Source organism: Scomber japonicus, chromosome 3 (assembly GCF_027409825.1).
Source record: "Scomber japonicus isolate fScoJap1 chromosome 3, fScoJap1.pri, whole genome shotgun sequence".
Taxonomy (NCBI): Eukaryota; Metazoa; Chordata; class Actinopteri; order Scombriformes; family Scombridae; genus Scomber; species Scomber japonicus.
The window spans coordinates 22,419,474-22,435,361 of NC_070580.1; the positions used below are offsets into that span (position 1 = coordinate 22,419,474).

The window sequence follows — 15,888 nt, forward strand, 5'->3', positions numbered from 1 at the left end:
TTGCCAACAAGGGTTTCTCCACCAACTACTAATCATGTTTTGCTTGGGGATCAAATACTTATTTCACTCAATCAAATACAAATTAATTTATAACCTTTATTTGATTTTTTGTTGATATTCTCTCTCTCTGTTAAAATAAACCTAAAACCTAACCATAAAATTATGGACAGTTCATATCTTTGTAAGGGGGTAAACTTACAAAATCAGTAGGGAATCAAATAATTATTTCCTCCACTGTAGGTATGTAAAGGGTGAGATTTAAGCTCATTATGACAGTGATAGATAAATGGTTCATACAGACACCTGCCAAGAATTTTTTTAAAGGGCTTGCCCTTTTCAAAGAGTTTCCATTGTCACCTTTCGGATGGTTTTGTGTAACAAACAATCTGATGTCTCAGGTTAAAAATTTCACACAAAGTCTCTTATGAAAATCAGGACTACAAGATGGAGAATGGTTCAGTGGTGCAAATTCCTGACAGGTTTTTGAATAATTATATAGACCCAAATGATATGAAGTAAACCTTTGCCAGGTTGGTAATCCAGTCTTGACTGAACTACTATACTGCTACTATTGGTTAAAATGAGTTCCTCCTCAACAAAGTACAACAGTAAAATGCTGCTTACACATTAATGCATCAGTAATAATAATCCAACAATGTAATCATAGAATAATACACCTTTTGTGCATGATAGTGTACTTTCACTTATGATAGGCTACTTTAGGGAGACTGGGGATAGTTGTAACAAATGATTAGTTGTTACGGTGTCACTTTCACCAATAAGGGATGACAAAAGTCTTTCATGTATAACTACTCCCTCCCTGACCTTGCACGTGAATTTGCATGGCTGTGTGAAGAAGTGTGCAGATTTTACAGCAAAAGTACAAATTTGCAGGTAAAGTTATTAAAAGATCTATATTTTGATTAGGTAAAATGTGAGGCATTTTATCTCTTATCTATAATTTCAAAGCACCATTTTGCTACAGCTAGCTAAACAATGGCTGATGGGGGTGGGGAAGAGACACATTGTGTGACTGGATAAACTGAACAAAGCAAAACAAGGAAACTTCTGCTGTGTGGGTGTACTTACACTTAACTGACAGATGTTGTAGAAGAGCAAGGTATCAACACCAGAGGGCACTCTGGTGCAACAACAACTCCAACATCCAAGATCATGAAGCACCTAAAATGTGTCACAGATGAGCTTGAGGATGTAACAGGAGAGGGATGAAGAGTGTTCAGGAAACAGAAGGCATTTTTAAGTTGTCTTCTTACCTCTGATGGAGCCAGAGGGCAGAGTAAACAGAGGCACACCACCACCACACATAGACCTGTACAGACTAATACTTAAACACACACACTGACGGTGGCAATGCTCCTCTGCATGTGTGCTCATGCTATTTTAGGACAGGTGGAGGTACTGGTAATTCCCTGATGTATCTCAAGTTAAATAATTGCTTCAGAGCTGTGAGATCACATGTTCTGTTGGTGCAGGATAGCGAGTGTTTGAACAGACAAAGGTTTAATGAGTGCAGTGGTTTTGTGTGTCAGAGGATTTTATTTTAATGAGGGCATGATGACATTAAAAGGAAACGTCTTAGTTGCTGTAAGTTTTCTCAGTCGTGATGTTGTTACTATTCAGCGCAGGCATGAGTAAGATCAGGAAGCTGTATAGCAGTGATGATACATTTTATTGCTTCAACAGCACTCTCACAAGTGATTGAAATGCTCCCAGCCAGATGACTAATCCACTCATTCACATACATGTGACTCCTTTGCACACAGTGCTCTGCTTTCAGTTTCTGAGGCAGGACGTGTCCCACATTCAAAAATGTTTAGTAGTTTCACATTTCATATGATTCTCAGAGGTTACATTCATTTCCAGAAGGTCTCCAGTGTGAGAACAGTTTGTGCTGAAAACAGGTTACAACAGTGTACTGAAGTGACTCAGAGATAGGTAGGTATATCTCATGTCATTATTCTCAAGGTTGGCCATCATTTTAAATGTAAATCCTCCTTTACGATTATATATCAGTCAGAGAAGGGCTGAACCTCAGCATTAGAAAAACATTTAATGATGCCGATGATGATTCAGTATGCTTGTTTGACCAGCTAATAACAAAAAAACCCAAATATTACATTTACATACATAACAGTGAAAAGCTACAAATTACCACATTTGAGAAGCTGGAAACCACAAATAGTTGACATTTTTGTTTGATGGGAAAAATGGGAAATGATTATCAAAATTTCTGGTGATTAATTTCTATTGATTGACTAAGATGTAAAGCCTGTTTGCTTTCATTTTTACTGTATAATAATTAACCCAACTCATATTTAAACTGACTAATCCTGAACACATCTGCAATAATAGGGATGACAGATCTGTTCATGCCACCAGCAAAAAAAAGAAAATAAGTTATGACAAAAATGAGCCTCCATTTCTGCTTTTTCCACAACTTGCAAGATTAAACACCTAACACTCTCCCCTCAGGAGGGCCACATCAGGCTGGAATCAGATACAGGTCTCTCAAAGGAGGGCTCAGTGACTTTTTAATGGACATTTTCCCCTCAGGTAAAAATGTCTATTACGGGATGGACACCTCCTCCCCGGATAAATATGCCTCTATATCTCAAAGTGAGGGGAGAAAAGTACTGTAACTCAAAGCTGAGAATATGAATCCACTTGTCCTGAGGATGTGTTGTGAATAAGCGGCATCATGCTATAAACTGCACAGTTTGTTGTGGAACAGCTGTAATCATGATGCAACAACACTCAATTGCAATGGAGTGTGAAATAATAAAGCAGCAGGGTACAAAGTCAAACAAAAAATAACTTTCTGGGTTTCTGATGCAGTGTGTGGTTCAGATATAAACTTTCTATCATGATTTCAGCATGTGTGACAATTTCTTCTCTCCAGTTTAACAACCACTGATTCAAAGTGTGTCAAAGATGGCAAATGAAGAGGACCTCTTGCAGGGTGCAGCTCACCCGCAGTGAGGGAACAGTGAACCCAGACATCTTTTTTATTCATCATATAATTTGCCCAGGCTTCTGCCCACACAAAGATGGAGAACAGAAATAAAAAGCGCAACCTCCCAGCTCTCTGCTGGAAGGCTTAGAAATGCTGAGAGTTCAGCACATCTCAACTATGTCTGGCTTTAAATTCTGACTGAACTGCATCAGGTTTTGACGAGTTGAGGCAAAGCCTTCCTGCATTTCAAAGAGAATGCATTTGCCTCCCAGATATGTTTCCTGTTAAGGGGTTTCATTTTAAGTATGTTGAAATTCTGGGTCAGCCTAGTGATGACACAGATCATGATCACTCACTAAAGACTAAACAATAAGATACTGTCAGTGTGAAAGCAGAGTGACACATACTGTAGACCCATGTCCTCTACAACCATTTTGACTTGTTACCGTTTGAAATGAAAAAATGTTACCTCAAGACCCCTTAATGAAAGGTTTTACTTTACATGAACAATGGGCACATGAAGCAACAACTGACTTTTAGTCATGCTACCAGCCAGGCTGGGTGGATGTCAGTGGTCCGAACTGAAATATCCCAACAACTATCAGATGTATTCCCTTAGCAAAAAGTAGTATACTTGAAGTTCATTGTATTAAGTATGCTTGAGTGTAAGTATAAGTATAGCAAGTATACTACAGACCATGTACTTGTAGTGTACTAGAAAGTATACTAATTTAATACCTCTTCGGACTAAATTGGAACATTTTTAAGTTTACAAAAGTACGCTTTCAAGTATACCACAAGGACACTCTACTGCCATTGTACTAGTTATATACTATATGATCTTGAACATATAAGTTTATAACAGGGGTAATACCTCAAAGCAAATGTGTGTAGTGAAAAACATTTTCATTCTGCTAAATTAAGCATGAGTCAATGACTTGACCTTATTCTGTACTTGGATCAAGATATACTAAGTATTAGTACTTTGTGGCAGAAAGAAGTAAAAAGTATACTAAAGTACAAGTATAAGCTTTAGTATTAAAGTATAAGTGTAAGTCTTAGTATTAATGTACTTAGTCTTAGACTTTTCTTTATACTTTTCAGTATAGACCAAGTATATTTCACTATACTATTCTTAAGTATATAAAATATAGTATATAAAAAGTAAACTTCAAGTATGCTGCCTCAGTTTTAGTATAAAATAAGTATACTCGTAGTACACTTGAATAAACTCCTTTTTGCTAAGGGTTACCATAATATTATTTACAAACGTCCATGGTCACCAGATGATAAAACTCAAGGACTTTGATGATCTCTCAGTTTTTCTTCTACAGCCCTCATGAGGTTTATATTTGTTTGTTTTTTTGTGAAATGTCTCAACAACTATTGGATATAAAATATGTTACCCACAATAATATATTTTAATGAAGTCTAATAATCTAATGATCAGGTTAAAGCTTTAATATGTCTGGTATTTTAGTTTTCAACCAAACACCTGCACACCTCACACCAACCTTTCAATTATACAATGTTTGCTTGCTACCACTGAGATGGTGAGCATGATTTTGCTTTTATGGTCAATTGTACACACAGCATCTATTGCATGTCTTTCAGTCCTGGGAGAGGGATATGCCGTGTTGCTCTTCTTGAGTTTAAAAAAGAAAAAAATTATTCGAATCATAGGTCTAAAGAGAGATGAGATTGTATAGCTGTACAGATAGTAAAGCCCTGAGGCAAATTTGTGATTTATGATATTGGACTATATAGTTAAAAATTGACCTAAACATCTACTTTTAGCATGCAGCATCACTCAGGCTGTACACTTGTCAGTCTTGTTCCTTTCTCAGATTGTATATTGAGTAGATTTTATAAGCCTGATGGAGTAAAACTATCCAGAATTTGACAAAAACAAAGCGATGATGAAAGAAAGTTTATGTACCAGACACAATTACAGCTGAAACTATTAACTGATGAGTCACTAAGAGGACTGACAGAAGATTGAAAATGCCAAATGTTTTCTGGTTCCAGCTTCTCAGATGTGACAGATGTGACTGCTGCTTATCCGTTTTTTACAATTGTAAATCGAATATTTTTGGGGTTTGGACAATACATCCAGTTTGAAGGTGAGACAAAGGGTTCTGGATGCATTCGATGGGCATTTTTCAAACCAGGACAAAATAAAAGAGACTGGCTGATTTAGCAGTAATTTATTATACATTAAAACATTTCCCACAAACCTCCAGCACACGAGAGTGTGTTCACACAATGATGGATGCACAGCTGCCATCATCAAAAGACACAATCATCATTATAATCATTAAAAGTGTCATAGTTTTCATCATCATCATAAATCATTTTAACTATTACCGTCACCAATATCCCAACACCGCCTCACATAAATCTCCTTCTGAACATCCAAACAGAAATGTCTCTAATGAAGCAGACCCCACTGAGGTCTACAACACCACAAACTGGGGTCAAATCGCTGAATTTGTGTTAACCTGCATGGGATTTACTTCGGATGGGCAATTCAGATCAGCCAATCAGAGAGATGTCAAATTCCGTCCTGATTGACAAAACCTGGTCATTTTTAGCTTCACACTTTTCAAACTGTTATACAAGTTTTACAGATGATTTCATAGGCCTGCTTTGTGAAACAGGGTCCTGCAAATCTGTGCAAGTTAAAACAAAACACCAGGAATCATTTGCAGATGTTCTCAGTTAGACCCCAGTTTGCTTCATACTGCACATTACCGGACACACATTGTACAACATCAAGGGCACTGCCCCAAGTTTCTTTTTAGATGGACAACACGGACAACAAACATAAAAATGTAAAGATGTAGAGTGGCAAAGAAAGCATGAGGTGGTTATTTTTTGTGTCTTTTGTTCTTTTTTCAGCTATTGTAAAAAATAAAATAAAAAGTTTTATTTGATCCCAAAAGTATTTTGTAATAAACACTTTTGGCCAATGCATGGGGTATGCTTGGAGGGCCAGATGGGCTTTATCAAGCACAAAAAGAGTGGTGCCCCCTGGGAGTGTGCAAGGTGGGCCTGGGAGAGTCACTTCTGGAGAGGGGAACCACTTTTTTATTTTTATTTTTTACATCACTGCCAAAGACCTCAGAGGAGCCCAGGGGTCCATCTGACTCCATTTAGTGTCATCTTTTTTGGTTAAGGATGAGGAATGTGGCTCAAGTGCAGACCGTTATCGTGTGGTTGTTTCAAGTCACGAAAAAATAACAGTGCAGGTTTTAAGAGCAACATCAAGCACAATTCTTAACACCGAACTGAAAGAAATAAACATTTCAAACACCCTATTAAACATTTTAAACATATTTCTTGAACATCTTTTGAAACCTACAGAAGTCCTGTGAATCCACTTATGATGGATTCATCTTTCAGGACAAACGTGACAACAGATGTGCGTAGCTCTTAAAGGCGTACAGTGTTGATTCGCAGAGGCTGCACATTCTTGCCGTTGGCGTGGCTCTGGCCGGGACTGAAGTAGGGAAAGACCTTGGTGGGAAATTTCTCCCTGTAGGTGTAGAGCCAGGACATGTCGTCTGCATTGTAGAAGATGAGTAGGCCTTTGGGGTAGTCCAGGTACACCCCTACCTTCTCTAGCTTGCTCTTGACGTTGAGGCGGGTCCAGGGCTCGGTGCAGGCGCTGTACTGGTTCCCATCGTGCATAACAATGCAGTAGAAGCCGCGGCTGGGCTGGATCTGGATGCTGCCCTTACGGCTGACTGTCTCGTTGGCCACACCAATCATCCACTGGGTCTTCTCCGACACCATCACCTCCCAGTAATGGACGCCCGACACAAAGCCCTCTGCACCCAGAACGGACACCTCCACGTCAAAGCGGCGTGGGGAATCCTGCAGAGGCTGTGGGTGGAGGTTCCCATAAGCCACGATGGTACAATCATCTGAGAGGATCAGTCTTTGGTGGGCTGTGATGGGGTCAAGAGTCAACGCTGCCGGCACTGAGGAAGAAAACAGAGGAGACAGTTCAGCACTGAAACGCATTCATTTAAATTTTAGATTTAATATAGTGGAGAGACAACTGTCAGCCTTGATAAACAGGCCAGTCATATATATGAACATGAAAAAAAAACATATCAGTATGTTATGAGTTTGGACAAAGAACAGTGAAGACTGCAGTGTCAGTGCCTCATTTTTGTGTAGCGTTGCAGATGCTGTGTGAACAGTTTTATGCTGAGGCAGAGGCACTAAGTAAATACATCCAGACAGTTCAGCCACTTTAAAAGGAGGAGCGGGTCAAAGTAATGAACTGATCTCTGAAATGCTCCCATGGGGGGCGGGGGGGGGTGATCACAGGCAATCTGATGGAAAATGTATACATTTTGATTATGAGATCATGTGAAAAGCTTAAAAGATGGTTTTGATTTTATCTGCTCAGGTTTTGGTATATAGATTTAGATTAGATTAGATATCTGTCTCCACCATATCATAGTACAGTTAGATGGAATTTAATTAGTGTAGCAATTACTTTCTACCAAAGAAATAATCCCTCGATGGGTTATCAACAGTAAAAAGGACATTGTTAATAGATAAAACATGTTACTGCTTTATAAAAAATAATGTACTTTTGAAATGCTGTGAGTACCACAAACATATTTAGGGGTAAAGGTATGTATCAAACCTGGACAAATAAAACCAAAACTATTTGCATGGTAACATAGCACTAGTGTTATATGAAATGTGTTTTGTATTTTGTGTGAACTGACCCTTTTAGACCACAGCAAACATTTCAGTGTATATATGACTACAGCTAGAGTTAGAGGAGGTGATCAAAGCCGTGCCCTGTGGTAAAAGATGACTGATGGCTTGTTATTAAACGGCACACCCAACTGCTGCCCGACTCTTATTTCAGTAAAATGAAACAAGGAGTTGTGCGACTGCGAGTGCTGCATGATACATTTTTTATAATCTGTTTTTACCTTCATGCATAAAGTAGACTCTTCAAAGTCAAATGCTCGCTGGAATCTAATAGGGTAGCTCAGTTTGAGCAATATCGTACCAAGAGAGCGGTGCAAACAGTACAATGAGGCAGTAATTATAGCGATGGGAGGAGCAGCTCCAGCTCCACAGGCTCCAGGCTGGTGGGAAACTGTTCCTCAGTTTGCAGTTATGTGATTTTAGGGAGGGAGGCTCTGCACCCAAGTCTGCTGAAAGCATTCAGTTTTCAGGGAACCATGGCAGGCTGAACAATAACTGCTTGTTTCCTTTGCTCTTTTTACATAAAGCAGAATAAGGAAAGAGTGGGAAAGACATTTTTCAGTTCCTCTGTATTTATATCTGCTGGGATAAATGGAGGTGAAATGTCTGGTGGGTGGCCAGCAGATAGGACAATGCCTGCTTGACTCAATGACATCTCCAGTGTTTGTTACATTATAGTCATTAAAATTTCATAACCTGAGTGGCTCTTTGTGTCATGCTGAGAAACATGCGAGAACACAAACATCAGTGGAGGAACCATTTTTCTTGCTACAAGACAGAGAAGGAGGGAAGAAAGCACATCATCTGATAGTTATTCCCGCTAACCTATCGGTGACAACGAGGGATGAGGGATGATGGGAGGAATGTCTTTGTCCTGTCTCGGGCAACCGCTGGTGATGGATTGTAACCAATTGTTCCATTTGGCAGCCAGTCAAGAGAGGCCAAAAAACTGCCTGGCTTCCCCTCAGCAGCCGGCTGGAATGGGGGAATTTATTGAGTTGGAAAAAAAAAAAAAAAATCACTGCACGTTATTTTAAATAATCTCCTGTGAGTGATGGCTGTAGGCAGAGGGAGTAGAGAGCCTCTCAGCACTGTCAAATGCAGAAGGGCATCACTGCCCCCCAGGTCCGACCACCATTTCTCATTAATTGAATGGGGGGCTCAAAGCATACAGACAGACAGTCCTGCTGCTCAGGATTAGTTCCTACACAGTGTATTTATGAATCAAACCGTAACTGTCTGCTACTGAAGGAAAATTAGATCACCAGCCTATTTTGACTTGATTGTAACAAATGCTGGAAGTGGCACTGTCCTTTCACCTCAATTTATCCCAATAAAATTCAAACATTATTTCCTATTCTTTCCTGAATCTGCTCTATCAAAGGAGCAAGCAGTTATTGTTCACCTTAGAATAAAGTCCATGCTGCATGTTTCTTAACCTTCATGTTTGAGCTACACAGCTCATGTTTTGGTAATAATTGTTCACACATACCTGGAGATATATCCTGGAAAAGCGACTTCCATATTGTATACTGTAAGGGCCCCATGTACTTGGATGTTGGGAAGTCTTCATACGTCAGATTGGTCTCATGTATCTTCCCTTTAATCCTGGGACAGAAAAACATATCAATAACAGTCTAAATCCAATTAGCTGCTTTCCCCCCCAAATAATGCTGTGCCTTGTTCAACCCACCATGTCGATACTTTGAGTAATTTATCTGATTTGTGTCTTGGAAATGTGCTGTTATTGGCATTGGACAACTGACAAACTGTTTCATGAATCTCCAGTAGAAAGATGACTGTATCAGTGAGAGGAGGTTGAAGCTCTAATGTCATTACAATATGATAACAATGTGAACCTCCACATGAATCACTCAGTGCACTCCTACATATAGTCCAAAGATCAAGCAGGACATTTAGTGAGCTGGTTACTGCGCTAAAATCCACAAAATCAACAGTATGTAGTATGTTGAAAAAGAGGGAATTGTACATTTGTTCTGCAGCATAGATGGTTCTTCTGGAGCATTGTTTGTGTGAGCTTTCCTGAGCCAAAACATGACGTAACATCACTTGAATCTTGACACCATCACAGTCCACCTTATTGAATCCCCTCAAACTGGAAGATATACAAATGTGTGACGCATTAAAGGGAAAAAACCAACATAAAGCATCTTAGTAAGATGTTGGGCTACCATGAGCCTCCACAACAGTATCAGTGCTCCTCAGCAAAGAATTTACAGGCGTGTGGATAGAAGCACAGCATTCATTCAAAATATATTCCTTCTTTGTTGCTTTGATGTTGCTTTGTCTGTTTTTTATACTGTAAGTCTTGTTTGTTTCTTCTAATGTACATCATCTACCTACCCAGGGACCGCTGATGAAAATTAACCATTTGGTGAGATGTGACACATTTACATCATATAAATGGTAATATATGATGATAAATGATAGGTAATGTGTGTTATCTCTGATAAATAAATTAATAAGATAAAGTGCCGTCAAACATTTTGTTCCAAGATCTCTCATAAACGTTTGAGAGACTGAAGACTGTGACTCAAACCAACCAGAGACCCCTCATTACCTGTACATTTATTCAGATTTTTCCATTAATGTCACCTGCCTGCATGTTGTTATGGATACTACTGTTGTGATGCAAGTGCCAATATAGTGACTTAGCTTATCTATGGTGCTGTTTAAAATAATATAATAACACTGCCTTCATTTGTGTCAACATTTGTCTGGAAAATATATTTTTCATTTGACAAATAATATTCCTCTTAATGCATCTCTAAATGCATCAGGACTTAATTTCTGTTACTACTCCATCCACCCTTAGATTAGATCAAATAATATTAATAGAACTATTTTAACATTATTTAAATTGTGAAGTCAAATATATTGTTATGTTTGAATCTGTCACTCTTGTTAGCTCTATATTCAACTTCATTAAGCTGCCCTAAGATATTAAACTGTTCAATTAAAACGTCCTCAAGTACCCCTCCCAGATTAAACATTGCAGCTGGTTTATTTCAGGCCTAATACACCATCTGTTCAGGGATTAGCTAATGCTGTTGCTCAAATCTGTACTTTCTCCAATATTTTAGCAGTCTTACTTTTAGCACAAGCAAGAATACACATTTCGAGTGTTGTGAGGGGTCACCATAGGGACAATTTTAATGCAATTTATCATAATACAGCTAAAGTGTTGGCATGGGACTTTGAGAGCTGATTAAATCTGATTGTTGAATGAAATGTGTTTCAACCACTTTTCTTTGTTCTTGCACAGATTATATGGGGAATGTGTGCTAGCAAGCTTAGGGCAGGTGAAGCACCTCTCTGATGTGACAGCTACTCCCTCCAGGAAGTCGTGTCGCCCTGTCTCGTTGAGGCGCTCCTGCAGGATCTGAATGCCTTCCTTGACGTCGCGCAGCTGCTGGCTGTAGCGCTGGATCTTGTGCTCGATGTCAGCGAGCTTGCGGGCTGTGTCCATCTCCAGTTCCTCCAGCATGCTCTTCTGACGCTCACGCAGGAAGCGGTGGAGGCGCTCAAAGGCGTCACCAATGGTTGCACGCAGACTCTTGGCCGAGGACTGAAAAACAGAAACAACAGACGGTCTGCTCAGACAAACCAAACCAGCTTCATCTGGATTATTTATAACTGCCATTAAAGGACTGTGAGATAGACTTTGTACTGTACTAAGCTGGGTGTGTTGAGTGTTTCAGTCACAGTAGCCTGACTCTTAATTAGGTAGGGGGTCACTAATTCAGGGGCAGTGCCCGGAATTGTGTTAATATTACATTAACAATTATGCATTGATTCTGCTTGTATTGATTTTATGTGGCTGTCTGAGAACAGTGTGGGTAAAACCTTCCACAGAGAAAATAAAGTAGGTTTTCCACATCTATAGAGAGTGAAAACAAACAAGAAACAGCCTAAAAAGATGACCAGGAAGGGGTCACAAAGGACATCCTGTGTGGGAAGTCTGCTAATTACAAGACCAGCGGACAGCCAGTGAAGCTGAAGCCATTACTGGAAGAGCCGAACAGCTTGCAGGGTACAGAAGACTGGCAGCTGAAGAGACGAGGGAAAGAGTTGAAGAAACAGATTTGTAGTCGAGAAAGGAAAAATGAGAAGCTGGATATCAAAGAGAATGAATCATCTGAGCGTTAGCAATCTGAGTGTCAGAGAGACAGAACAAAGCAGCGCGAGTTGAAAACCCTGCAAGAGGAACCGGAGACTCTTAATTTGAAGCATCTAAAGAATGCAAAGGCTGGACTTCATTCAGCATTTTGTTCAAACTTTATGCCATCCGTCCTTACCAGGCATCATTTTACTCAAAACTTTAACTAGTGTTTGTACACACTTTCAAAAGATAACCGAACATCTGCCTATCAAAGGCCAACGCAGAACAAGAGGAAATTAATGACTACTGAATCAAAGTGAAACAGATCTAAATAAGATTTCAAATGGAACTTATTTGTATGAATCTTTGATGACTGAAGTCGGGGATATCAACCACTCCTCTGATCTTCTGAGGAGGAGTTGGATTTGGGAACTGTGATCTGAGGTTTAATTACACTTGCCTAAAAATTCAATCAATCCCCTTCAAACAGCAGGCCTGTGTCTGCTGCTCTTTCTCAGGCCGCGGGCAGGTATTCTTTCTCTGCTTGTGGGAACCCATTAAGATGACTATTTCTCTGCCAGTGTGAGAGCTATGACATTAAGGTGGGCTGTATCCCAGCCCTCCTACCAAGTTAAGAGTTGAGAACTGATGGTACGAAGGAGGAAGAGGAGGAGGAGGACTGCAGCAGCCCAGCCATCAGTCTCACTGACTACTGCTTTGGCCCAACAGCACTGAAAGGGTGTCTGCAGCCCTTGGAGACAGGAGGCTGGCTACCTTTCAGGGAAGAATGTGATTATTGAGCGATCCCCGGTGGGTATGTGAATAGGACACAATGTCTGTCCTTCAGATAGAGACCCTCCCAAGTGCACACGAGCCAAAGATTCAAATTGGAGTTCAAGGCAGGCACATTGAGCTACAATGAGCGCTGGGCTGCTGCAGTGTTTCCTCCTCAATCTTTCTACAGACTGACCTTACCTATAATAAGGAGAGAGGAAAGAAAAACACAACCTCAAATTTAGACAAAGAAGAAACGGAGGGAGACATTTCATTGTCAGCCACCTAAATGTATCATAGATCAATGTGGTCACATCATGGCCATCTTCCAGGCAGAGCACTCTGTGCAAATGGATGTAAATCTAATGAGATCAGCTCATTTCCAGTGAGGAGTGGGGGTGGCTGAGAGGCCTGCATCTAGCAGTTAAGAGTGAGTCGATGGATGGACTGAAATGGATGGCCTGGCTCTCTCTGGCAGCAGAGGGTCCTGCAGTGCAGAACTTGGATGGAGAAATGAGTGATGCCCTGAAATCAGACAGCAGGTACAAAAACAGGAGAGAGAGCAGTGTGCTCCCAAAATGACAAGTAATGCTGACGGCTGCAACACTGTGTCAATAGCTTCAATGTCACTACAGGAGGGGGGGGGGGGGGGGTGTTAAAATATTGACCGGAAGCTCACGGTTCACTAATTAAAACAAGGTGTTGAGATTTAAGAGAAGCTCAATAAGACAATTTAAGTGTCGGAATTTAACTGTCAATCAAAATCAGTTAGGGAGTTAGGGAAGACTGCACACATTAAAGGACCAGTGTGTAGAATTTAGTGGCATCTAGCGATGAGGTTATGGATTGAAACTAATTGAATAACCCTCCCAGCCCCCTCCTCTTCCAAGACTTTAGAAGAAAATAAATAGTATAATAATAAGTATCCACTGGACTCTGTTGTAAAATGGCTGCAATTTATGAAAACAATGATACTGTTTGGCAGAAAAACTGCTGGTTTACCATCAGTGAGTTCTGTGACATTTTCTGATGCATGTCTACCCTAGAGGCTTGTGTGTAATTATTTAGAGTTAAGATGCAACTTATAGTCATGGTGCAACTGCTCTCTGATCTGTGCAGCACTAGACTATTGGCTGGATAAGGTAAGACGTTACCATTTGGATCTGCGAATCTGCCAATTTTTTTCCTATTTTCTGACATTATATAAAATATGTCAATACTGAAAATTTTAGTGGCAGCTGTAGTGACAATACTGGCTGTTGGTCCAGCTCGGTATATGAGAACTGTTGTTGTTACAGTACCTTGGTCTCTGTGAGTTGTCTCTGCAGGAGCTGCAGGGCTTCAGTGTGTCCCTTCTCACTGTCCTGCAGGGTGGCCAGCTGCTCCTTCATCTCCCTCTGAAACACAAAAACCACCAACATACAGCAGGTCAGCAACTAGTGAGCACTAACTGCATTTAATCAGCCAAACTAATGGGAGAATTTTATTTAATCCAGTATGTCACTCCATTTCTGCTTTGCCTAAATACTCTCTAAAACCTTGACAGTTACATAACAATAATGCTAATATATTTGACAGACAGATATGTTTGCAAGTCAAAATCCTATTGTGTTTATGAAACTTGTATTATTTACATAACTGCTCACTGTGCTCGGATACAAGGCAGCAAAGACTTCAGCCTCAGCTACAAAACAAGCGAGCCAGACGGAGAGCGAGATATGAAAGACATGAAATGAAATCTCTGGAGATGTTGGGCTGTGTCAGAGAAAAGTGGGTCTCATCTCTAGTCAGGCACTGGCAGAACACTGGCAGAACCTGCACCGCTACGCCGCCTCCAAGTCTCCCCGAGGCAGGCGGGAGCGAGACTCTGTGGGAACTGGCTGGGAGGAATGGTGCAGAGTCCCATGCAGGTCCCATGTGCAAACAACACCAGTGCACGTAGATTCAGGTTTTAGGACTGAAGTGGTTCAGCAGATCAACTCCCTTCAGTGCAGATTTGTACGTACAAATGAGCAAAGACTCAAAGGTGCAGCTCTGTGCTTTTTAATCAGCACTTGGCTGATGTCTTCATACTGAGCAACTGAAGATGAATGAGCAGTTACAGATCTGTGTCTCACTGAGAAGGATGAATCTGTTGCTAGGACACATGTTGATTTGAGTCTCAACACTGCAGCATTTTATGTGCTGGCAGACTGTCAAAACCTGCATTTTCATCATCAGCAGGACTTGATGAAAAAAACAACAAAAAAACAAAAAAACAAACCCTCAAACCTCTTTAATACCTTAAAGTCTGGATCTCTGGTAGTATTCAAGTATCAACAACAAAATTCATTAAAAAATAAGAAAACAAATGTGACCTTCAGGGAACAACTGCATTACACTGAAATGATATGTTGTCAGTTTTCAAAAATGTGAACAATTACACACAACACAGTTAAACACTACACAGAATGAGATAAAACAAATAATATATTTGCTCTGATGTCAGGGGAAAATAAATACTTAAATTTTAAAGGAAATACAACCTGATGCAAGCCTCATTTATTTCAAAGCCTTCTGTTAAGCCACCCTGCTGCACGGTCTCTTTGCTCATGTGACCTGTGCGTCACCTTCTCTGTGATCCACAAAGCATCACCTCCCTTGAACACCAACTGCAGCAAAAGTCCACCAAATGGAACTGTCAGCTTAGCAAGGCTAATAAAACAACCATAATTTAAACCTTCTAGTCTAAACATGAAAAAAAGGTACCAGAAGAGAGGGAAAAAAATAAGCATCAATTTGTAATTTATTAGAAAATCCTTGACCACAGCTGCTGCAAAATTAAACAGTAAATGTTTTCTGTTGAAGATGAAGCATGTCTCTCCTCAATGACAGAAATGGAGAGAAACAATGGTTGGTGCAGAGGGGGAGTGTGACTCTCCATGTTAATGATAGGAGTGCGGCAGGCTCAGCAGGTTCTCCGCCTCATCGCTATGCGCTTGTCTGCAGCAGGTCAAAGGCCGCTCCCACACAGTGGGGTGGACTAATACTGACAGACTGGCAGAGAAAACATGCTCCTCAAACTCTTCTGTTGCACATCATCTGACTGGCTGGTCAGATAAGGGCAGAGTTAACTGTGGATGCTGCCAGTCGATTGATATATTTTACACAAACCCAAAGTTTCTTTTTAATAAATAAGATTTTAGATTCGTAAGGTTAAAAGTTGCATTTTCTGGGAGTTTTTGCCACAACCTCATCATCATCCTGTACATTGCAGTGTGTAACAAACGGATAT

General features: G+C 40.3%; 1 protein-coding gene across 2 annotated transcripts in view; it reads right to left on the minus strand.

Annotated features, from left to right (window-relative positions):
• Positions 1 to 5,861: 5,861 nt before the first annotated feature.
• Positions 5,862 to 15,888, minus strand: part of LOC128356014 (E3 ubiquitin-protein ligase TRIM62) — a 31,790-nt gene continuing 21,763 nt past the window's right edge. The window contains exons 3-7 of one of the 2 annotated variants that reach the window (XM_053316431.1): positions 13,916 to 14,011; positions 11,050 to 11,306; positions 9,708 to 9,833; positions 9,210 to 9,325; positions 5,862 to 6,960 (exon numbers count right to left, since the gene is read on the minus strand). In XM_053316431.1, the coding sequence (XP_053172406.1) occupies positions 6,410 to 6,960; positions 9,210 to 9,325; positions 9,708 to 9,833; positions 11,050 to 11,306; positions 13,916 to 14,011 (1,146 nt within the window). In that variant the 3' untranslated portion in view covers positions 5,862 to 6,409. The remainder of the gene's footprint in view (positions 6,961 to 9,209; positions 9,326 to 9,707; positions 9,834 to 11,049; positions 11,307 to 13,915; positions 14,012 to 15,888) is intronic. The other variant, XM_053316432.1, reaches the window with a different exon arrangement.